The sequence below is a fragment of the Strongylocentrotus purpuratus genome, unplaced genomic scaffold, assembly GCF_000002235.5.
Source record: "Strongylocentrotus purpuratus isolate Spur 01 unplaced genomic scaffold, Spur_5.0 spur5_scaffold_15, whole genome shotgun sequence".
NCBI lineage: Eukaryota > Metazoa > Echinodermata > Echinoidea > Camarodonta > Strongylocentrotidae > Strongylocentrotus > Strongylocentrotus purpuratus.
In genome coordinates this window covers 3,759,659-3,785,806 of record NW_022145600.1, presented here as the reverse complement: position 1 = coordinate 3,785,806, position 26,148 = coordinate 3,759,659, and the positions used below count along the sequence as shown (strand labels likewise).

Genomic DNA, 26,148 nt, shown 5'->3' with positions numbered 1-26,148 from the left:
CTTTACAAGTACCAGTAATTAATTAGTTTTCAAAAGTTCAGGTGCCAGGATATGTATAAAAGATCATTTCATTATCATATTAGATATTAGCAAAACAGGACCAAATATCATTTCATACCAACAATGCAAGATAGGAGAATACAAAATCCTTGTTTTCCTTAAAACTGAGGTTCATGGATATATAGCTCTTCTATACTAAGCATTTTCTTTTGCAAAATGACAGTTTTGTGATTATAGTGATGGCTGATTCCATTTTTTCACAGCAAGAAACTTCGCAAATTGCAAAAGTTTCATAGTAGTATAACCTGTTATGAAACCTTGCCTGCTGATAAAATTGCAAACATCTCCTGTCTGTAAAAATGTCCCGGTTTTACGGTATTTATGTATTCATATGAATTCTTGGGGGGAAAAGTAGTAATGTAGAAAGACAATGTGAGATTTCGATTAAGATTCACATCTCACTTTGTCATCACATCTTGCTCTTTTCTGAATATTAATGGGTCTATTTTTCCTCCACACGAAAATGTTCATGGATGCCACAGAGGGTAATTGGTTGAAGCAGTACAGTTTCAAAGCATCACCAAGATTCATGCTTTGTTCTTTAAAGAGAAGTTTAAGTGATCTAATTTGAGTTCAAAAGCTGCTTTTTTTTTTCTTCCCCTTTTCTTTCTCGTGCATCTTCCTAATACAAGGAGGTGCTAACGCCACGAAGGAGGAGGAATAATTGGTATGAATAACATGTATTCAACAGGATGGCTGAAGTACACTTTTACAGAATCATCAAGATTTATGCTTTGTTCTTAGAGAAGTTTGAGTGATCTGAATCAAGTTCAAAAGTTGCTTGTTTTCGCCTTGTGTGTGAATTGGGCTACCTTGCGTCCTCCCGGTACGCGGAGGTGCTTATGCCACGAAGGAGGAAGAATAATTGGTATGAATAACATGCATTCAAAAGGAGAGCTGCAGTACAGTTTCAAAGCATCACCAAGATTCATGCTTTATTCTAATAGAGAAGTTTAAGTGATCTAAATTGAGTTCAAAAGTGGCTTCTTTTTCCCCTGTGTAAATGGGGCTTGTATCTTGTATCTTCCTATTGCAAGGAGGTGTTAGATCCACGAAGGAGGAAGAATAATTGGTATGACTAACATGCATTCAAAAGGATGGCTGCGGAACACTTTCACAGAACCCCCAGGATTCATGCTTTTTTCCTACTATAGTTTACAAGTTAATGAAGATACTCCGAAAGGTCAACTGAGAAAATCTTCTTGAACAAAAAAAATCTGTTTAAAGGGTACATGAGAATGATTACTTCCATGATTTTAAAGTCATCTATCTTTATAACATGCACAATTAAAAGATACACAAGAGGTAGGATGCAGATTTCTTAGTTTTCATAAGGATCCAGATTGAAATTATTATACATACATTCATACCGGTATATAAATATTCTACATCTACATGTCATTGAGTGTATGCACTTTTAAGCAGTTGTTTCATTTCCTGGAGTTTAAATGTCTGCCCCGTTGCTGAGATATTTGTCTGAAACCCTTTCAAAAGAACCAATTTTAATTGATTGTGCTCATTTCATACCACATTCATGCATTGTTAGTAGATTTAGATATATAGTGAACTATAAGAAGAAGACAAAAATGAGTGTATTATCAAATACACTACCGGTAATCTAACATTGAAAATTACTGTTCACGCCACTTCACGGAGTAGATTTTGAACCCTGTGAATACCTCACTAAAAGACTCTAGTAAAAGGAATCAATAATTTATTGATTGCGCTCATATCATATCACATAAAACATTTATGCACTAGCAGTAGATTATTAAAGATCTAGTGAGCTCTAGAAATCGGTGTATTAATGAATGCAGTCATCCAATATTAAAGCTTTATGTTTGAATAGAATATACAGATCTTGATCTTTTTGAATGCATGAATAAGAGAGTCTAGTGAGAGCCGATAGGCATACATCATTGATTGTGTTCAAACCCATAATACATGTACATGTATAATATATAACAGGCATGAGGTGCATACTAATTCATACAGATCTAACTCAGATCTACAGATCTAAAGCAGCAAAGAGACTTTACCTACAAGAGCACATACTTTTACTACTGAATCTAAATGATGAATAGTACCACTTGAAAAAAGAGGGTAGAGTATTAAACTGTGAATTGCTGTCCTATATTGAAACACAGACTGATTGTTTCTCCGGTGTGGGTTTCATTTCAGTCCTACTCGTATAACAAATCATGAGGAGGCAATGAATATTGATAAATAATCTTCCTCTATCTCAGCCACAGGCAGACAAGACTTCACTCTGGGAAATTAGACCGTGAGATTGTCGTTAGAGAAAAATTGGAGGGAGTGGGGTGGGGTGGGGTGGAGTGGGGTGGGGTGGGGTGGGGTGGGGTGGGGTGGGGTGGAGTGGGTTTGGGCGGAGTGTGAGGGGGGGGGGAAACTGAAGATAATAAATTATGAAACCTGGGCTATGATGGTTATACAAATTAGACCGTGAGATTGCAGTTAGAGAAAGATTGGGGGGAGTGGGATGGGGTGAGGGGGTGAGGGGGTGATTACTGAAGGCTATAAATTATGAAACCTGGGCTATGATTGGTATAGAAATTAGACTGTGAGATTGCCGTTAGAGAAAGATTGGAGGGAGTGGGGTGGGGTGTGGGGGTAGGGGGGGTTGAGTACTGAAGACAATTAATAATGAAACCTGGGCTATGATGGTTATAAAAATTAGACTGTGAGATTGCTGTTAGAGAAAGATTGAAGGAAGTGGGGTAGGGTGAGGGGGGTGAGGGGGTGAGGGGGTGAGGGGTTGAGGGGGTGGGGGGTGATTACTGAAGGCTATAAATTATGAAACCTGGGCTATGATTGGTATAGAAATTAGACTGTAAGATTGCCGTTAGAGAAAGATTTGAGGGAGTGGGATGGGGTAGGGGGGGGGGGGTGAATACCGAGGACAATAAATTATGAAACCTGGGCTATGATGGTTATATAAAATAGACTGTGATATTGCCCAGGTATAAAGAAAGAGGGAGGGAAGAGGTAGGTGGGTTCAACTGCTGTGAACGATAAGCAATTTAGAATTTGTAATCAGTATGATTATGGAGATAATAAAACTGTGAGATTGTCGTAGAAAGCGATTGGAGGGAGAGAAGTGAGGATGGAGGGGGGAGATAAATAGTGGATACAATATAAAATGAAACATGAGTCAAAATTAGACTGACATTTCCCTAGTTGAAATGCTCCATCGTTCAATATACCCTGAGTGATGTTGTGTCTGAGGTCACAGGAAGAAGGTGAAATATAACGGCACAAGGGGAATGTGGTTTTAGTGGTGAATATATTTTATAATGAACATAGAAATGCATGCAATATTTGTTAAATGAAATAGAGGTTATTACCGATCTCATGCTTTGCTCATTTGGAATGGGGCCCTGTTGTGTACCTGTATTGTCTGATAGGAGCCAGAAGGGTGTTAGCTCTGAAATGACGACATGATCTTTTTAAATCACAAAACCATAATGGTATACCAATAGATTTGACTTCAGTTATTTAGTCATATATATATACATAGAAGAATTCAGAGCACTGAGGATACTGTACAAATGTCAATGATGTGTAATGAATTCTATCAAATTCACTTAAACTCTTGTGGATTTACAACCTCTCACACAAAATATCTGCCCTCGTTTCTCTCTCTCCACCATCTCAAAAAAGATTCCACGACTCAGACGGTTCTACGAAAACTAGATTAGGAATGATTGGCGATGGGTATTCAACTAGGTATGATACAATGGATCGCGATATATATCAATACGGGCTGTTACACATTAGGTGAAATGCACACAACCGAAGCCATTCACTCTTCAGAAAATAGGATCGCGACAACGAGACAGGGCATCTTTGAAGGATGGATATAGACGGCTGGGGGATACAATCTCGTGGCGCGCCGAGGCATCTCGCCAGGCACTGTCTCTAATAATGAATAATGATGCAAAGGGTTTTCTTTTTTTACCTCGTACTGAACTCTGCATTTAGTAACACGCTCTCCCTTCCTGTTTAAATGTCATCGGTGTTGTGTCCAGTAACTCCAGTTGCACTTCAGATTGCATGCATTGGCTCGATCTCGCAGGCTCTCCTTTTTTCCTTTTCATATTCTTCCTCTCTTAAAACTTTCCTATTTTCTTTCTTGCTATCTACTTAAGACCCTATATTCTTCTTACTTCCTATATGTACTTTACATGTAATTGGAAGCTACTGTCTCCTGAATTTACTCAATTGGTTTCTTCTTTTTCTCCCTTCATTTTCTCACACCTTTCAACCTCTTCATTGCTTTTTGTACACTCGATCTCTTCTCCTATTTCCAATGTTTTCAGCGCACATCTTTTTCTCTTTAGACCTTTCTCTTCTCTCTCTCTCATCCCCCCCCCCCTCTCTCTCTCTCTGACATTGTCTATATTTCCTCTATCCCTGTTCTTACCCTCTACCCCTCCCCCTTTCTTCTATCATTCTCTCCTATACTTCTTTCAAAACCATCTCTCTCTCTCGTTCTTTATATCTCTATCTACATGTATCTTTAGAACTATCTTTGTCGGCCTGCATGCCTGTCTATATCTGCCTTTATCTCTGTGTGTTCTCTCTCTCTCTCTCTCTCTCTCTCTTTCTCTCCCTCTCTCTCTCCCTCCATCTTTCCCTTCCTCTCTCTCTTTTCCTCCCTTTCACTCTCCATACCTCTCTAATTTTTCCTTTTTTTACCCTTTGTCTATAGATCTCTACCAAAGGCAACACACACGGAGAGGTCAAATCGGTCCATTCAGGCTTGATCAAAAGCAGAATGCATCTCCCTCTCATCTCAAATCTGGGCCAGTCGATTAGATTAGTAAATGCTCTAATAAGATAAATATGTACTCCAATGATCACTGACAATACCTTCCATACTCCCAGAGCACTCACCAATTAGCAGCTTGTGCATTCTTATGCAAGCTTCTTTCAACACACTACTGAAAATGTTAACACGTACTAGTCTGCTAGCACACACTCTAATTGACACTTTACTACAATTCCTAAAGCCTTGAGCAGAGCCTAGATATATCAGTCCCAGGCTGTGTCAGAGCCCATTGTAGTCTCTTATTGCAGACACTACTAAGCTCAACGACGGACGAGGATTTGTGCCTCCAAACTCAACATGTATTACCTTGTCCATGCACATTCCGTGCACATTCCCGCAATGAATACAATGTACACTTGCTCGTTAGGCAGCGCAGCAGAATCAACATTGTGTACGTGACATTTTCAAGTTCGATGTAGAACATGGAGAAATTTTGCCAATGCATGTGTTTCGTCTGACAATTAATCACATCTTTATTGTACCGTATGCATCTAATTCAGATAAACTTCAACGATAAATGTGATCAAACTTTTTTCCTTAAATGGTCACATTCTTAAAAAAAATAAGCATTACCTCTCTCTCTCTCTCTCCCTTCCTCTTTCTTCTCTCTATCATACCTTTTTGGTTCTTTATTTTCAGCAAGAGCTAAAAAATAAATCTGCACTTCTTTATAATAATACCCAAACTATTACTATTTCTAGGTAGACGTTTTCATTAAAATGACATTTGATATTTTGAATGTGCCTTTATAATACCTGTCTGTGTTTTGCGCTGTATAATTTAATGCACTTAACTAGCATAAATAGTACAGTCGGATGCCCCATCTGGGTGGGGTATTTTTTATTAGAATATTTTAAAAACATGGGGAAATGCATATTTTGTGCTAATTAATTTACTTTGATTCAATAAATAATAAATCACTTCATGTACATTAGCTACCAAAACAGTGATGCATTTTACTGTTCTCAGATATTTTTAACACCTAGAAATATCAAAGTGTGTAGGAAATCAAAATTCTGTGATATAATCTGCTAAACAAGTGCTCTCAAATTATCAATGTAGTGCTTTATAATTGAGTTCTTTCATAATGGCTAGATCTGGAAAACATCCAATTAGGCCTTTTTTTTCTTCCATATCATGTTCGACTTGACATGTTCGACTTGACAAGACAACTGTCAATGCTATTCCATCCAGGTAAAAAAATTATATCTAAAAATACCAGTAACCACACATATCATGCTTGATTGCTTCTTTGTTAGCCCTCTCTCTCTCTCTCTCTCTTTCTTCCTTCCAACATTTTGCAATCAACACGCTTGATTCACTATTCATACGTTCTCTAAAATCCATTATTTACATGTAGATGCAGCAGGGGGGAGCTCTGCTCATTAGTATTTATGGTTGGTCAACAACAACAACAACAAAAATCTGTCCAGGGTAATGAAGTGAAAGTGAAACCACCATGAGTCAGATAACAATCAAATTGCTCTTATCGGTATGTACTTGAATTATTCCTCCCCCTCCCCCTCCCCCTCCCCCTCCCCCTCCCCCTCCCCCTCCCCCTCCCCCTCCCCCTACAAATCTGCCCAGTTAATAAATTAACTTAGTAAAACTACCCTGAGCCAGATAACAATCAAATTGCTCTTATCAGTAGTGCACTTGAATTATTCCTCCTCCTCCCCCTCCTCCTTTTATGTAATAGCATTCAACTTGAAAAATCTAGTTACAGCAGTAATATTTCAAGCTGATATTTTTTACTAGAGCTACATGTATTTTTGTTTATATTTCATGCATTTAGGGGGGGGGGGTTGGCCCCCTGCAATGACAACAAGTACTTTTCGTAAATGAGGCTCACCTTTAGGATGTCCAGGACCGGAGGAAACAGAGTGCTGCTCTATCGACTTGAGAAAGCACAGGAGGGGGACGATGGAACGTTGGAATAGCTGACATGTCTTGCTCTCCATCTGACCGGGCTTGAGGTGGGAGATGAGACACTTGTCGGACCGCATCGATGCTAACACTTCACACATACCTATAGAGAGGTGTTAAATACAGTGTAACAATAAATCTTAAAAGTGTGAAGGTGTTTAGAGGGTAAGTAGACACTTGTCAGACCGCATCAATGCTAACATTTCACACTTCACTTGCAGACACCTGTCAGAGTGTAAAAATAAGTCTTACAAAGTGTGAAGGTGTTTAGAGGGTAAGTAGACACTTTTTGGACAGCATTGACGCTATAAAGTCACTATTAACACTTCCTACTTGTACATAATGTACCTGTAATTAGGTATATATAGAGTGTAAAAATTACGGTGTAAAGAGAGAGAGAGCGCAGACACCTGTCAGTCCACATTGACGCTAACACTTCACACATCTATGTACCTGCAAAGAGGTGTAAATTTTGTGTGTATATATACAGGTGCAAAGAGATTTAGTGTAAATATTTGCACTAAAACTATTAAGGTGTTAAGAAGAAAAGTAGACCTTTTTCAGACCACATTGATACCTGAACTTCAAAATGAAAAGAGGTGTAAATAGACACCTGTCCGACTGTATAAAGCACTTTACACCACCAGAAAATAGGGTTAAAAAATGGCATTTGTTGAGAGTGAGACACAAAGGAAATGCTAAATGAAATTTACTGATATAATCCTACAATTAGTTACAACCAACTTTGTTATTAATTAAAGACATCATTAGCAAAACAATGATTCATCCTGTGTCTGTAAAACATTCCTGGGACCCGTCTTACAAAGAGTTGCGATTGATCCAAATCAATCACAAGTCCTCCAATCAATCACAAGTTTGCGGTCTCCTATCTCTTATGTATCTCTTTTGTAGAGGTGTCGTGGACGAGTGGATATGTCACCGGACTGTGGATCATAAGGTTCGCGGTTCAAGTCCCACCGCGGCACTAATGTCCTTTGGCAAGACATTGATCTACATTTGCCACTCTCCACCCAGGTGTTAAATGGGTACCCGGTAGGATGCGAAAGCTAATGTGGTTAGATTAGCAAGTGTGCGCTCGTAAAAAAGACGCCTGGCTGGAATGCTCCCCAGGGAGTGGAGAATGTGCATACATTGTGTGCGGGTAAGCCTGAATCCTATGACGGGGTAATAATATATATATATCTGTAAAGCGCTTTGAGAGGGCCTTCGGTCTTGAAAAGCGCTATATAAGAACTAGCTATTATTACTATTATATTATATAGTTGCGATGGATATCAATCGTAAACAAATTGCAATTGATATCAACTCTTTGTAAGACGGGGCCCTGGTGTATTAAGTGCTATATAAACCAAGAATATTATCATTATTATCCTCAGAGTGTCTAGAATTATTGCTTTCTATTTGAATGAAGCTTACCTCTATCCCATGCGGCTAATACAGTCCTGAGTTGGAGCGATGTGGCAAGGCTGTGCATAGCCTTGAGAGCACCTTGTGACAAACGATTCTTTTGTTCTGAAAAGAGACAAATGAGAAAAATGATTCAACTATTACTTCTAAAATCAGGGGTTGGGGTTGGGTAAGGGGTTGGATAAGGGTTTGGGATGGGGCTAGGGTTAAGTATACATGCTTATAGAAAGGGTATCTATCATACATTCAGTTCCTAATCCCTTTCTAAACATACAGGACGAACCAAAACATGAAGGACAAAAAAGGTATAATGCATATTATTACAATACGAAAAATATATTGCCACATGAATGGCAGTGGATAGGTGCAGTACACGTTGGTCTACATGTAACCAAAGAAACTCATCTACCTCTGTGTAAAATGGTGGTTTTTAATGTTTGTTTGTTGCTTTGTTGTGATTGTTCATAATCGTAAGAAATATCTGTTTAATTCAGCCTATAATTGATTACCATTACCTCTCATGTCTGCACCTCTTCTTTTGTACTTTTGTCTATTTATCATGTATTTCATCTTTTGCACAAGTTGCGTCTATTAGATTGTCAAGTAGATTTGGCTCCTCACAAATCCTATGTATTATTATTACCGAGGCATTCCTGAATCAACCATGTACTATAGAAAAACTTCTATAATTTTATCATTATCATTTCACAATGCCACTGCAGATGTACAGTGTACCCTTCATAAACTTTCAAGCATTTGCAAATGAAACAAATTTCATAAAATAATTACAAAAGATTAAAAAAACATGTTGCCTCTATGCCAATCTCTCCTTGCAGCATGCTTGAGGTTTGAGAGCATCCTATTATCTGAGGCTTCAAAACCGCCTCATCTCCCCATCAAAGTAATGAGATTATCTCCCCTTCATATCTCATACAAACAATGAGACTTGATCTGTTTAAATTTGAACTCTGTTGAAATCTAAAACCAGATCAGTCGTGCAATATATGCTTGTTTAAGGTGATTTCTATCTCTGCATCTGCTATCTGCATATATATATATTTTTATTCATACCTGTATTGGTATTTCTATCTTTTAACATGTTTTTGTGTGATTTGTTCTTAGAGGGATGTACATGTATGTCGGCGTTGTGGCGGGCGCCTGTAATCCAGCTAACAGTGGAAGTTACAAACTGTTTCAGCCGAGGACGCAGGTTCGAAACTGAGTCACGTATTTCGGATGGTGACGTTAAAGGTTGGTCCCCAGACGTAAATAATCATATCTGATTGATACACGTCTGTAAAAACCCAATACACACAGCGGCTAGGAAAACGCAAAGAAGTTTCCCCTGGGACTTAACATATCTTAAGCAATGTGCGATATCCTGTAATCTCATATTTTCAGTTTTCTTTTCAAGCCATTTTTGACAAAATTGCAAAAGACATTATTGATTTTCACTTCAACAATACACTAGAAGGAAAGCTTGTAATTCCCTCATTGGTAAGATGCCATTGGTTGGACAAGGGCAGGGCAAGCGCTATGCGAAACTGAGTGGGGGAGCGTGCTGCGGGCAATACATATATGTATGTACCAAAATTATCAGAAGAGCTTCCATAAATGAAGAAAAAGTTTACAAAACAATAGTTTCAGTCCAAGAAATATACAAAAACAGAAGCTTCTCAACAATCGAATTCTATTTTTCACCCAACCTCTTCTGCTTCTGTCTCTCTCCTCATTTATTATTTCCCAACTATTATTGAATGCAGAGGTCTACAATGCATGTCACTCTATTCTAGTATTCTTCTCTAACATTCTGATTGGGTTTTAACTGAAATCAATATGACCGCTAGACGACCCATCTTCATGCAAACAAAGGATGCCCAAGAAGGCTGCATCCTCAAGTGACGCTAAATGGAAAACACCAGAGTATGGAAATGTCAATGGAAATCAAATTGCGATCATTTGCTGGAATGTCAGATTCTCGTGACGATTGGGGTCTCCTTTCGAAAGCTGCCAAGTCAGTGCTCTCGATCAAAACACCTGTATTGATTACAATTCTAGCTTGATGTAATGTCAGGTCGAGAAAATTCTACTACAGTGTAACTAACATGTTCATGTGTGTCCCGGTATGTATACACAAGAAGCCCATTATCATTATATATGTATGAAAGTTAGCTTTGGACAATACCCTATCAGGACCTGGAAAATATTCAAATTCAAATTTAAGTTTGGTTGATATTTTAATGCCTTAAAGATACTGTAAGCTTGAGTTCTGGTAATGATAGAAAAAATATTCTCACAGAATCCAACAAAACTCAATTTGAATATTCAAGATTTGGCCGTGTTCCTGCTGGGGAAGGGGGCTAGGGCTACAATCTAATAGCACAAGATTCTCTTAATTTCTTTATCAAATATTAACATGATACCAACATTTTGAGAAGTACATTATTCCTTATTATAATGTCTTCAACATGTATGTGAAATAATTTACCTTTGGTACAAGATGACTCCATGACCCAAACTATTGTTAAGGCTGCAAGGTCATCCACCTGCGATACATGACCCAAGACCTCATCAACATGATCCATGCCTTTGGACTTCCAAAGGACCTGCTGCAGTCCATTTGCCAAGTTGGCCCCAAACTCCTGCCACAGCTGCTCAAAATAGAGTCCACAGAGCTGTTGCCTGGTCCCCTGGGTCAGGGAGTCGCCCCATCGGACTGACTTCCGTTGGGAGGTGTCCCGGGCCTTAAGTCCGCTTCCATTGCTAGATGAGGAAGGCCCCGATGCCTTTGACTTCCGGTCCACTGCGACCTGCTTGTCCCTGGTTGTCTTGACCACCTGTCTCTGCAGGAGATTGGTCGACGTTGCAACCGCTCCAAGAAGCTTCACAATGAATTCCTCCTCATACATTTCAACATGGCTGAGGGGAGAATTCCTCCCTGATAGGTCCAAAGCTTTGTTGTCCTTTAGATCCCACATTGCACTTAATACAGGGCTACTTGATGCGAAGGATACAGAGGCTGTCTCACTGTCCGTATCATCTGGGCAGCTTTCAGATAAGCTATTGAAGTACTCCTGCCAGTCAAAGAAGAAACCAGGTGTTTTGACAGCAGAGAGCAATTTGGAGTTGGCTGTAAGGAAATTAAGTGTTCTGATCGCGACCGGGCGTGACCTTTCCTTTGCCAAGATGGTCAGTAGACGATTGCACGTGTAGGGCATACAGGAGACAACAGCGCCCTCTGTGTCCAAGAATGGGCTTTTCTGTGCTGATGAATTTGATGATTCTGATGATTCTGATGATGACAAGAACAAAAAACGTTCAAACAGTACTATAGGTCTTGCTAGCAGTCTATTGAACTCTTCCATACCACGTCCCACATTAAACAAGAGTTCTTGTGACATGGAACTTGCATGGTTAAACGCTAGCACCCGAATACCTGTGTATATTAACCTATGTAACCACAACAGGACACAGTCTCTCCAGTAATAAAGCGTGTTGCTCATATTCATAAGGTCCAAGCGAAGTTGCGGGAGAAGCAATTGCAACCATTTGTCCGAATGCAGCTGATGTTGAATCGAAGACCAATCATTGAGCTGTATCCGTAAGTGTTCACATAGCCTTGGCAAGTACTCTAGTTTTGTGGTCGGGTCTGAACATTCACAATTCTCCAGGGATTTCAAGGTAGTCTGTTCAGCCAGAACCAACCCCTGGATGCTCGTCACCAGCTCCCGCAGCTGCGACGCCCTGTACATGCAGTCTCTGATGAGCTGCAGACGCGCCCTTTGCAACAAAAGCGCATGCAGATCCGAGTAATGATGAGCTATTGACACACTGTACTTGTTGTGAATGAATGCCGAAGATACCCTTCCGCGGGTACGGAGGCAAGGTCTGTTCTGTGGCTTCAAGAGCTCAAAGCATTCTTCAAGGATCTGTACACTATGTGAGATTTCCTCCTTGGAGTACTGCGGTAGACCTTGAGGTGTGTTCCGAGTTTTGAGTCTTGGTGTCGGTACCGGTGCAGCTGCTGCTGTAGCAATGGTGGGTAGCAATTCTCCTTGAGGGGTGCCAGGAGATGGTGGCGGGGTGTCAAGATCAAGGGCTGGGGTACCATGGAGGACTTGAAGGGGTGGTAGGCGACGCACAGGAGGTTCCACCATTGTGCCACCCGGATCCATTTTGTTATGACATCAATCTGAAGAGAAATAAAAAGAGAGGAGAAAAGAATAATTTCTTATACACTGCTACTGTAGCATGAAACTTACTGGTATATGATAGCATGACCTTCTATAAATGTCTGAAAGTGAATACCGTATTTGCCGGCGTAAAGGCCGCATCCCCGCATAGGCCGCACCCCCGATTTTGACATTTAAAAAAAAAATTTAAAAAAAAAAAATTAAAAAAATCGTTTGTTGTTTTTGTTTTGTTGTTGTTTTGCTGCCGAAAACCCACGCGTGGAATGACCTTCATTTAACATCGAGGTGCAGTTAAAGGCGCTGATTTGTGCTTGTAAACTTGTCACAAATAATAGTAACAATGTTGTTTTTAGAAGAATGTGTAAGATCATTAATGTGAATTAAAAACAATAAAGTACCTATGGTACCAGTGGTGTACCTTGTGGTACACCATTTGTTATAGAAAAAAATTTGAGGAACTATTATTATAAACTACATATTGAGATCTATTAGAAAGATTACTTTCAAACCAAGATGACAGTCAAATTTTAGTGTTGTTGTAGTTTCCGAGTGGTGAGTCAACACACTGATTACTGAGCTGGGAGACATTGCCAGGCATAGCGCCATAAATCGAAACTAAAAAAAAAAAAAAAAAAAAAAAAAAAAAAATACTGCGGCCTATACGCCGGCAAATACGGTATGAGACTTCCAATTCAAACCATATGCCATTAATGAAGATCTTAAGATTAAAACTTTTAAACATTGAAGCAAGTCATATCTAGCATACCATGTAAATGTAATCTGTTTATAATATAGTCGCTACAAACTTTGCCTGAAATACAGGTGGAACCTATTCCACTTGTACATACATGTAATAAAGGCCCCCTGTCTATACGCACAGATATTTTCCCAAGAGTTGGCCTTTCTAAGACAGGTTTTACCATACATGTACAGTAATGTACAGTACATGTACGTAATTCTTTAAAATTCTTAAAATCCTTTCATGCATAATTTTGTAAAAACAGGAAAACAAAATAAACTGATACGCATCTATAACAAAGATTTTGCACCTCTCCCACTGGTACATTACAGTACATTATGTTTACAGTGTCCCATATACTGCACTTCCATGCAGTGCTCTGTCAACGGTGCAAATACTGGCGCTGAGAGAGAATCACTCTGCCTATATCATTTATGGTTGATTAGAAAAGATCCATCACTGCATGTTCCTTCAAGAGACAGACAAGATGCTTCTAAATTGATTTGTGTGATGAAGACAACACCGTAGGAGCATTCACACTCCAAGCAAAAACCATCGGGTTCATTCACATTCCCACATCTGGAGTGTGATTTTCGTTAACGTCAGCTGAAACTCCGCTAGTTTTTGCGGCGTAAATGCTCGCTCTCAAAATCCAGTCCAAAAGATATTTGATATTGTGCCTTTTCCTTGCAGTTACCAAGCGCTGCACACACCGCTCCACAATATTTAGGCCACTAAACAAAAGTCAGTCACTTCTCAAAGATCAGTTAAGTACATGTAGGCTGGTAATAAAGTAATTTCTAGCAGAATAGATGTGACTTAAGTAATTTCTTGACGTGGTCGACAGATGAGACAGTCTGCACAGCAGTAGGTAGCAAAACACCAGTGAATTAATCTGGTTTTTGGTCAAATGACTCTCCTCGCTTCTGTGCTTATAAGCCATGTAGAGCAGTGACAAGTGTTACATGTGCACAACTAAAAAAAAGAAAAACAGAATAATCAAACACTGATGTGTTTTTCCAAGTGTGTACATGGTAGTTTACGAAAAACTGATGGTTCTTCAAATTGGATTTTCTACAATGTGAATGGGGCTCCTGTTTACCCTGCCCCCACATTAACGGTTTTTCCCTTCAATCTACAAGCCTGGCGTAGTGTAAATGATATGATGAGAATCGCCATAGCGGAAGGAAAAGAAGAAGAAAAAGGAAAGATGGAAAGAGAAGTCAGTTAGAGAGTGCATGAGCAGGTGGGGAGATGAGGGAGACAAAAGTGAATTTAGCATATATGGACTATTCAATATTATTAAGTTGGATATATAGAGTACCAACGTACTAACCTCATATTCGCTCGTCATCCAGCTTACTGGTTCTTAACAACAGAGCCTGCACATGAGGTTCACCCTTAAATCTTTCAAGCAACATGCTGGAGCAGGGCAAATTCAGTGTTTGGGGCTGCATGGTGTGATCAACATGGCACACCATTGTTTTGCACAAAACTGCACAAAAACTGCACAAAAACAGCAACCATGACAACTTGGTCAGTATGACATCACACTTTGCTACTCTATTGTTGTGGTAGCAATGCCTTTGTTGTTTGAAACAAAGATTGGTAATCTACTGGACATTAAAAGCTGGACCACTCTTTATTAGCAAGATTGGATATATGATCTTCTTTTGAATGTTAAGTTCCTCCGAAATTCATCATACACTACTTCATAATCAAAAGTACATGTACAGTACCTGTACCGGTAGTTTACCATTTAAAAAGTCAAGCCTGCATATTAAGACCGCTCAAGAGAGACAAGAAAAGTATTTTTCATGAGCAGGTGTTCTTTATTTAATACAGGTTCCACAAGTTTCATTGGGAAACCCTGCTCAATGGAAAACAAAAGATGCGGTCTCTGTAGACAGGTGGTCTTTCTATACAAGCGGGCGCTACAGCAGGTTTGACTGTAGATGTATTCTCATCGGTTGACAGTGGGCTGGCTGCACAAAGCGGACCGTGCTCCTCTTTAAAGCATTATTCATAAGCATGTTCTTAGAGCAAGGTGTTATTCTGCCTCAAGCCGCATAACAGAACAGGATATCTGAACGTCTTGACCCCAATTGTACATCCAGGTCGCGGCTTATCAATGTTTCATTTGATACGGACGAGAAGGCATGTGCATGTAAATGATACAGAGGATCATGCATGTATGTGCGGGTAATTTTCAACTTTCATCTGAAAAAATGTAACGCTTAATAAACGTGTACTTGCAAAGTAAAGTAAGTATTGACCAACATGTAGAGCTCACATGAACACTGTAGCAGCTAGTACATGTGTACTGATAACACAATCAGGGATGGGGGAACACAGGCCCCAAAATTCAACAGATGCCTACATGTATAAAAGCAATACAGACAACCCCACCCCCTTTCCCCTGGCATGGGCAATTCCCGAAATGCCCCTGACATTATACAGGGCTTCGACATTAAAAGGTGCCCATTGTACTTAGATCCCTATAATAAAATCTAACTCTTGACCCATATATTTTAACATTTTAACATATAAATCCTAAAACATTTATTCCTGCTCTCCCCCCCCCCCCCCCCCCACCCTGTGAAAAAATATTATGGAGCATAATGGTTCATTAGGAACCTAGTTACAATTATTCAAGTTGTCTGGAGGAAAAGAGGCTGGCTAAAAAAAGAAGTATTTCACATAATCTGCTCCTCAGTCTTTCAGAGCCTCCAGGGAACTCCATCTCATCTTCGTCTGAAGAGGCTGTGCAATCTTGCGGCCGCTGAGCGCAAGCAACGTTCACCAGCGCCAGCAAACGATGGCCATACTTGTGATTTCATTAATGCTCTCTCGCTTTCACGGTCATTAATTATTTCTTGCAAAAGGGCAGATCCCTATGGGCGATGTTTTGACAGTGTAGTAGGATTACATGCGCCGCACCGCTCCTTCATAACTGCCCCGGCGAGAAGTTTGACGCATTAAGCATCATGAGAGGATAATGAGGAGAGAGAGAGGGGGAGAAAGGGGGAGGGAGAGAGAGGAGGGAGAGTAACAGAAAAGTTTGATAAACAGTGAACCAGTTTATGATCAGAGATCCACAAAGAGGGATGACATACATGCATGATGGATAAGTGATAGAGATAGAATGCAACATAGACACATGCAGAGATAAATACAGAGAAAGGGAAAGCACAGACAGAGACAGAAAGAGAAAGAGAGAGAGACAGAAAGAGGAGAGACAGAAAGAAAGAGAGAGATACAGAGAGGAGAAACAGAGAGCATCAGAGAAACTTGGTGCATTAGACATTGTGTTTTGAGAGACATAGCAGAGTACAAGAAAGGAAGAGAGAAAGATGGAGAGAGGGGGAGGGAGAAAGAAGGAAAGAAAGAAGGAAAGATTGAAGAGCACAGGAATTATTAATGGTTACAAAATAATCATTTTGAAACGGGCTGAGAGCCTGAGAACAATTTTGACAGGACAACATCTCTATTAAATCAGTTGCTAGGAAATGCAAGTGTCATACATTACCTTAATGGGAATTTAGGTTTGCCATTAATGAATAATTGTATATTACTGTATAACTTGTAATAAACACCATAATAGCACAATATACGAAGATTGCCCATTAATTGCCCATTAAAAAATGGTACATACAGTACATGTACACAGCCCTTCTGTCATCTACTATTAACTGCAGGCTATCTCTTCCTACCTTTCACTCCTTAATTCTTGGTTTTGTTTTCCCCGTGTTCCTCACTTTCTTATCTCGTGAAAATCATTTCCCCGCCCTTTCCATAAAGCGAGAAGACAGAAGTCTTTTATGAAAAGCTAATCTTCCTATAGATAAAAAAACAACATTTTACTTATTCCGAGAGATTTATTATATTCTTGCCCATTAATCTACAAGATTCCCCACCAAAGTGTATGAGAGAGACATAAAGCAAGAATAATGTACAGTTTCTCAGCACAACAAAAAATTGCCATTTTCTTGATCGTTTATCAAGTCGTTTATCAAGTAAATGTATTCAAATCTATGGATGCTTCCTTCCCAGGTGTGTGTGGTGATTTTTCACCTGCTATCATCCTTTGTACTACAATTGCGGGAACGCAATTGCATAAATAACTTGGTTCTCTTTTGGTGTGAAGGTTTCTCGTAAATGAAATAGATTTGTAAACTACTATATTTTAGTATTTTCAAATGAATTAGTTACAATTGTAAACCTCTTGTATATTTTTCACCAAATATAATATCTATCTTCTCAGCTATGAATTTTCCTTGATAAAAAGTCATTCCAAATAAAAAACGCTTGGTGCATGATGTTTAGCTTCAACTGGTACGTCACATTTTTAAGAAAATGGCTACGCCCATGTCATATCACGCTAAAAGGCATCACATCATGCTAAATATCTTCATTCATATATCTCTTGTACATTTTCGCAAGGAATATTGTACATCAAGCGCAGAATACATCTCATTTTTCAGAATACCTCCACTTATTCTTTGGGATGAGGTTTCCTTTAATAAAGACTCAGGGTCCGGTTCTAGTCTGAACATCTTATGGTATGAAAATCGTCTAACGAGGTCTGGCTTATCATGAATGCACACAACTAATTGGCCAGCTGTCATGTACATTGACCTTTTCAAAACTAGTTTCTTTAAACCACATTTGTTTTATGTGATGACAACTTTTTCCCTGTCCATATGTGGATATCGTTCAACCAGGAAATAGCGTGTCTGCCTCTTCTTCGCCTGGATTCCACTGGTCCTGTTATAAGGGCCTTTCTAAGACCATCTCTCCTTAAAGGGATCCGGTAACTATGTCTCAGATTCTGAAACAAAATCCTGGATTTACCTCATGCTGCAATGATAATTATAAACCTTCAGGAACCCCATGACTTTAACAAGCCGATTGCCCTTTTCTGATTATCAAGATAATTATGATTGGAAATCAAAACCAAATTTTGCGTTTGCCTAACAGTTTTCTTTACATGAGTTTTGGAAAAATTTCCTCGCGTCCGAATAGGCCAATATAGACTTTCTGTCAACACCTTAATGAGGTGATGAAGGATAGAATATCAGGTTTTTATATCCTTATCTTGAAGGCTCTCAAGTACACATTACGATGTTCATAATTGTCAGCTAATTATAACGATCTGCAGTAGATGGGAAAACACCGTCAGAGAGCAAGGCTGATGAAGAGTGACACTTTAGACAATTTGGGGGAAGATGGGGATACTCTCAAAGACCTCATTATAGATGAAGTACAGGTGGGTGTTGAACAAAGATCCTAAGTTGAACTTAACTCTAAGTTGGACTTAAACATTATGGAGAGCCATTTGTAGCCTTAAAATAAAATATATTCAAAAGTGAAAATTCAAGTATTTAGAGTTTTATGAATTCCACATGAAGAACATGAAATCTCCTTGATAATAGAAAATATGAATGATTTGAATCAATGTTTTATGCCTTTTAAAATAACTTTTACAAAATATTTTTGTAGATGCCAACAACTTTTCATAATTGTGAAGTCCAACTTAGAGATAACTTCAAATTAAGATCTATGTGAAACATTCCCCTGGTCCTGCAGATGCACTGTAAAAGAAACTAGAAGCATCCATTTTCAACCATTTAATTGTGAAATCTCTGGATATTTCAAGAGTAATCCTTTTAATGTGTCATTGCTACGATGACATCTTATGCAAGAAGAAAATAAAGATAATACCGGTACACAGTGTCATCACTCACAACTTGATTCTGAATCTATGTTTGTGACCTGTGTTTTGTTTATCTAGTATTATTATCCATTTCCTTATTAACTGTTCAATTTATAGACATATATGTACATACCTTAAAGGTAATACAAAGTTTTGGTATGGGGTCATTAAATTGGTTCAAATGAACATATTGGAAGCATATGCGATCCTACAATATTCAGTGATCGTTGTCGTGGTTGAAATTGAGTCTATAGTTATGAAATTGTAGATAATAACTCTTTATGTTGATTAGCTCCTTCGCAAGGTCAAGATATTAATTAAGCTATAAAACGATGTTTCTTGACTAAAATCTACCGATTAGCTATTCCCGTTTGGAAATTATATATCACAACTACATATTCTGAGATTTTCATGGTCGCAGCTACCATTGTACGGCCGTAGGCGCTTTTTGAAATTTATCAGAATTTACCGGGAGCACCGGTAAATTTTTATATTCAATTTTTCTCGAAAGCAGAAGTGTTTTAGGGGCTAAATTTTCTAGTGCTTTTAATACATGTACATCCATAGGGGCATTCAAATATATCAAAATTGTAAAGAATCACTATCCACCCAATTTTCAAAATTTCCCCAAACTTTGTATTACCTTTAATAAATTATGATGGTAAATATAATCATTATGAAATATTGTACTCATGAGCTTACATTAATTTATTTGATAATATGTAATCATGTGATTATAGCACGATGTTATTCATATACACATTTATGTATCAGATGCTACAGATGGCTTTTTCACTTTGTGTACATTGTGTCTACCATTGTGATCCATCTGTTTGTATTTTTATATGAAATCTAAAGTTCTAAACACAAAATTTGGTTGCAATTTATAAATAATAGTGACAATAATGCTCACAAATTATTTTGGACTTTACCAGAACTCATTACATAGGAGTGCAACTCATTTTCTAATTGAATAGTCTATGAATCGATGATGTATGTACAATGTAGGTTGGGTGTTTATTATCCAGGCAACAAGATAATCGTTCAACAATATTTCAAAGAAAAGAAAAGATGAGATTCGCCTCTAAAAGAAGTCAGACCGCTATTTGATGCCCGCTGTGCTTAGCCTAGTTATGGAGTTCACTACACTTTTAGAAAATCGTATTCTTCTTCAGACAACGGTATGTGTGTACACATTGCAACAGCCAGTCGGGAATAGCGCAGGGGTGTGTACTTTAGGGAAATCAAAAGAGTGGATGCACTCTGTTTATTGGTAATGATTGAAATGATACAAGATTCTGAGATCCTAAATATCATCTAAACAAAGGAAGAGGTTCGTTCCATGAGGTTGGGGCAACAAAATATCATCTGCTTAGAGCCAGAAGGGTGTTAACTCTGTGCTTAAAGGTAATACAAAGTTTTGGGAAATTTTGAAAATTGGGTGGATAGTGAATCTTTACAATTTTGATATATTTGGATGCCCCTGTGGATGTATTATAAGCACTAAAAAAAAATAGCCCCTAAAACACTTCTGTTTTCAAGAAAAATTGAATATAAAAATTTACCGGTGCTCCCGGTAAATTTTGATAAATTTCAAATAGCGCCTATGGCCGTACAATCGTAGCTGCGACCATGAAAATCTCAGAATATGTAGTTGGGATATATAATTTCCAAACGGGAATAGCTAATCGGTCGATTTCAGTCAAGAAACATTGTTTCATAGCTAAATTAATATTTTGACCTTGAGAGGGAGCTATACAACATAAAGAGTTTATTATTTATAATTTCATAACTTTAGACTCGATTTCAACCGCGACAACGATCAATGTATATTGTAGGAACGCATATATGTAAATTTGAACCAAATTCATGACCCCATACCAAAACTTTTTATTACCTTTAAGTAAGTAGGTTTAAGACCTTATGCCTCCAAAGAGACATGATAATGATGAAGTGGATGTTACGGTGCAGTATGTTCAGTATGAGATCTTCTAAAGTTCTAATACATACATGTACGTTGGAGATTAAATCATCTATTGCACATATTCATCATGGCTGATTACACAAGAAGATGACACTTGGAGTAAGCACTTAAAGGTACTATGTCCCTTTTGCAGCCAACCTCAAATTCTGTAAAATTTTGCAGGAATTATGAATATGTCATGTATGTCCTATCTGTGAAATTTAAACGTTAGCAGTGTCCTCATATTCAAATTATGCAAGGAAACCCGTTTACTTGCTAGACTTCACTGTCAGACACTATTGAGTGACTGACTGGCTTTTTTCCTTCTTTGGTAATAATTACATGAAAAGAGTTGTAAAGGATAGATGAGCATTTGTCTACATCAATAACCCACTTCTTGTGATGGCAAGATTAAACTGATTGAATCTTTGCGCAACATAAAATGTATGACCATTCGGTACAATTGTCTGAAAATCAAGACTATTACTTTTGGGCTCTATAGCCCTAAAGTCGATTGGACAACTAATAGTCGTTATTTTCCCACTTGAAGACATTTTCAAGCCCAACCTTTTTTAGGAAAGTTCTAAATTAGTATTATCTTTCAAATTCAGTTGGAATTTAACTTTTTCATTTTGTTGGCCTGCAAATGGGACATAGTATCTTTAATAGCAAATGCTTCTCTCTACACAGGAGCAGATCCATGTTTGTGTTCCAACAAAAATGCAGGTACAATTCCAATAAATTTCTGGCAATTTATCACATTTTTAGCTGATAATTTACACAAAAATTACCTGACAAGCAACAACAACAAAAAGTCAGCCACATTTGAAAACTGGTAAAATGCTCAACAGCACCTTTAACTGTACATGCTACGCAGGTAAAATAATTATTTAATTCAATTGTATGAATTGATCAAATCTGTTGTTGGCTCACCATGCTCCCTCCATTTGCCATAACCAATCTCCCCATGTACATGCTGACCCCTCATGTTGAACTTGAACTAATATACCAAGTTGCACAACAGGGAGTTCAATGCATATTCTGATCTACAGGGCGGCGAGTGAAAATGTCATGCCTAATTGTATTACCCACAGTCAGTAGTCCTGATATATTCTTTCTCATGTATTCTTCTGCGATGGAATTTTTGCACAGAATAAAAGAGCAAAAGTAGTACTAACATGAGAAGATGCACTCGTGTGTGTGTATGTATTCTTTATATTATTATGATAAGGTATTCAAGCAATGAAGTTAAGACAACCATCCAGTGAAAAGCTTTAAATACTCTTTTTAATTCTATTAAATATGCAAATAATGCATGTACAACGTATATGTACTACATGTAACTCAAACAAAAAATATTAACAAAACATAACACAAAAGCAAAACAAATTGAAATTCAAGCAATCTGTTTTGAAGTCGACATACCCATTGAGTTTCAAAAACTGATCGAATCTCAGACAATCTGTGCTTGATACAGGGTGTAGACCTTTAAGTCTAAATGGTATTTTGGAAATTTCTTCAACTAAAATCCCTGAAATCGAACATTTAAAATGAAAAGAAAAAAACAAACATTTAAAATGGAAAACAAACAAAATTACAAAACTGCAGAATTTTCTACAATCTGACATTTGCAAAGACTTCCTGTATAAATCAAACATTAAAAGTACTGGTAAACTCATTCAAGAATTGCACTTCCATTTCTATATTCATGACATTTTTCTACGACTACAAGCATCCGCCCAACACACCAGCACCACAATGAGCCTCAATCAGAGAAGATTGATATTGTCCACAAGGATCTTCTGAGTTACCGCTTGTCCAAAGTCCATTAGTGGTTGAGGAGCTGCTTTCATTTGACACTGATCAAGTCTTTCCGCAATATAGAGAGAGACTTTTTGTGGGTAGCGCAGAATAAAAGAGCAAAACATATTATTAACAAATGAACATGCACTCATGTGTGTATGTATCCTTTCAAGAAACTTCTTTCAAGAAAGATACTTTTTGTGGGTAGCGGCGGATGTAAAGAATAGAATGTACTTTGGTATCATATGTGATGCGAGTGTGAAAAGTACGGGGAAGTTATTACCGGAAAATGTCAAAATGTCAAACAAGCTGAAGGATCCTCTGGGCACTCCAATCCCCTCCCCCCTTCTCTCCCTCCCCCATCCTCCTAATGTCAAAATATTGCTCTTAAATTTATTAAAGATTAGATTTTAGATTTGTATTTTTTTATCAAACATCAAATATGTAGTTATTTATCTCATGTTTATATTTGTGTTATTTTTTTTTTTTTTTTTATAAATGTTTTGTTTTTATCTTTGTTTTTGTTTATCTTTGCTTTACATTATGCTATGAATGCTTTGGGAACTATGCTTGTTTAAGGCCTAAGGGCTTTATTTATGTAGTTCCCCATTTCATTTCTAAATTTGTTATGAATAATTTTGTATCTTTTGTATCAATGTAATTTTTAATCGAGAATGAAATAAATATGAATTAAAAGAACATGACCCCATCCACTTATTATGTTTAAAGTTTTTTTTTCAAATGAAATTTGGAGGCCAGGAAAATGTTATGAGTACTATCAGCTATTCTTGCTACTCCCCCCCCCCCCACCCCAATCCTATTTAGGTTATAAAACTTGTCCGTACTTGTAAGTCCTACAAATTGCGATCAACCTCCCTCCCCCCCCCCCCCCCCCCCCCCTCCTCCAAGAAAGAATTTTTTTTTAGCCCTGTATTATACATATACATGTACAGGTATCCTGTGTCCACATCTAAAGAAGATACATACAAAGCTACTTTACACATGTACACTGTGATTGAAGAGCATATTCCTTGACTTAGCAAATTCTTGGTCCTGTTCCAAAACCTTGAAGATAATTCATATTATGTTTCATACTGTACTATACATTGTCTGCTGTAAGCAGTGTAAAAAAATACTTTTCTGTTAGCAGGAGCTCTTTTAGGATTCGATGTTGTATTATAATAATAATAATAATAAAAACGGTGCTTATAAAGTGCTTAGCCAGAGCTGTCAACCTTGTGCGACCAAAAAAATGAATCATGATGGCAAAAAAAAGGAATTTCAAGCAAAAAAAAGGAATCCATAAAACAAAACTTACAACCACACCTGACACACTTCCAATTCAGAAATGTTCATTCATCATGCTGTTTTTTCATACAAGCAGGTAATTTTTTTGGTGGTATTTTGATATTATCGGCATTTTATTCTTTTTGAAATTATTTTTCTATTGAAGTAATGATCGAATCACCATTTTAGGGCAGTTGTTTGACATGCGGTATGTGAAGAAAAAAAAAAATTAAATAAATAAATATAAAAAAAAAAAACGGAGTAATTCCGGCAAAAACGGAATGGTTGCCAGCTCTGGCTTACCATCAAAGTCTCAAAATGCTATAACAAACAAAATAGAACGATAAACAATTACATATGTTGTATAAGTGTGATTTACTCACAGTGATATTAAAGTATTGTGTTGTTGTTTTACCAGTCAGAGCTCTTTTAGAGCTTACCAGAGCTAAAGCACTCACCGCTACCATGTTTTGGTGGCTAAAAGAGTAAGAGCCATGGAGGCACATATTTCATTTACTATACATGGAAAGTGTCATTAGTGCACCCCTCTGGCTCTCAGCAGTTTACATGTACATGTACCTGTACATAATACATATTCATTATTCAACATGGTGCCCAGTCTACAGTGTACATGTATGTACTCTTGTATCAAGGTATTAAAAATGGATTCCCAGTATTTCTCTATTTAACATATTCTAAATTACGCGTCATGCACTCCTTTATCCTTCTAAGATATGAAATATCTACCATGTACATATTAGTACTGAATATAGCGACCTTTTCAAAACAGCAAGAAATAAACATACCTCTTAGCTAGGAATCCTACATTACGACAGAATCGAGATTCACCAAATCAAATACTCAAGGTAGAATGGAAACACATGTTTGCAACTCCACGTGACTACCTATTCTATCCAAGTTCACAAAAGCCACTCAAAATGATATTGGCATTGAATGTGGGCAGCGCTGACTTGGGAGAAAATGGAATTAACTAGCCACCAAACTGTTGCATCTTGGTTATTCATACATGTACAGTTAGGCCGCTCCCGTGCAGTTAGGCTCCTGTGCAGTTGTCAAGCAGAGTGGATGGTTACTAAATTCAATACTTAATGAGGAATGAGAACACTTCACTGCCCTGGTGAATGGCTGTAAAGGTCATCAAGGCCTTAACAGGGGTTGTAGATTTAGCCTCCATTATGTTGTAAGCCACATACCGGTATACAGAGCTACCAAGTATCACACATTAGGCGTGACATCACGCATTACGATGGTCTGAAAATGCTCTTACGCACGACGCGCGCACTAGATTTTGAAAAACGCTATACCTTATACAGGTGTTATACCCTCGCACGCGCGCTTACGCGCCGAATCATGAAATGTCACGCATTGCCGATCTTTGAACTTGGCGTCTCTGCATATAGTAATACAGAACAAGACATGTACATATGTACAGTATAGCCACAAAAATCAAAATTTGGAGAAAAAAAGTTGCCTTTCTCCGATAAGTGTACACGTACACTTCCATACAATTACCTTCTATGTTCCAGAAATGTCCTATGTTACATGTGTTAGAAATGTTAAGTTACTTTTGTTTTCAATAGATTAGTGATACATAACATTAAACATCATCTGAGCAGCAGCGAACCAATATGACTGACCTATTTGGGGCTCTCGTTGCAGGAACTACTGGTGTTACCAGCTGTCAACAATCATCTGTATAATTTTGTACATTTTTTGTAACACACATGTACATGTACCAGTGAACAACGAATTTCCATTTGTTATGGACAATAAATCAATTCAATTCAATTCAATTCATCTGTTGGGCCCTGAACTGACTATTTTTGCAACAGCACAATAAATATGGGATAAAAATGTAAATGGGAGCAGAGTGGATTCATTAGTCCCCATTCTGTTATAGGCAGCATATGAAAATGTATGGGAATCAAAACAGAAATCTGTCCACAACATTCAATTCTCGAGGGAGAGAAGAGACCTCTTTGCATCTCGATGAATTGATTGATTTCTAGAACACCATGAAAGGTGCTCATAATGTAGGTGATGCTGATTTGGGTGAAGAGTGAATTAATTGTTCCCCATTCTATTGTAAGCAGCATATTCACAAGAAATGTAAGGGAATCAAAATAGAAATCTGTCCGCAACATTCAATCTCGAGGGAGA

General features: G+C 38.0%; 1 protein-coding gene across 1 annotated transcript in view; it reads right to left on the bottom strand.

Annotated features, from left to right (window-relative positions):
* Positions 1 to 26,148, bottom strand: part of LOC115923982 — a 53,886-nt gene that overhangs the window by 13,878 nt on the left and 13,860 nt on the right. The window contains exons 2-4 of the mRNA XM_030985393.1: positions 10,755 to 12,458; positions 8,276 to 8,371; positions 6,765 to 6,941 (exon numbers count right to left, since the gene is read on the bottom strand). Coding sequence (XP_030841253.1) covers positions 6,765 to 6,941; positions 8,276 to 8,371; positions 10,755 to 12,441 — 1,960 coding nt within the window. The 5' untranslated portion in view covers positions 12,442 to 12,458. The remainder of the gene's footprint in view (positions 1 to 6,764; positions 6,942 to 8,275; positions 8,372 to 10,754; positions 12,459 to 26,148) is intronic.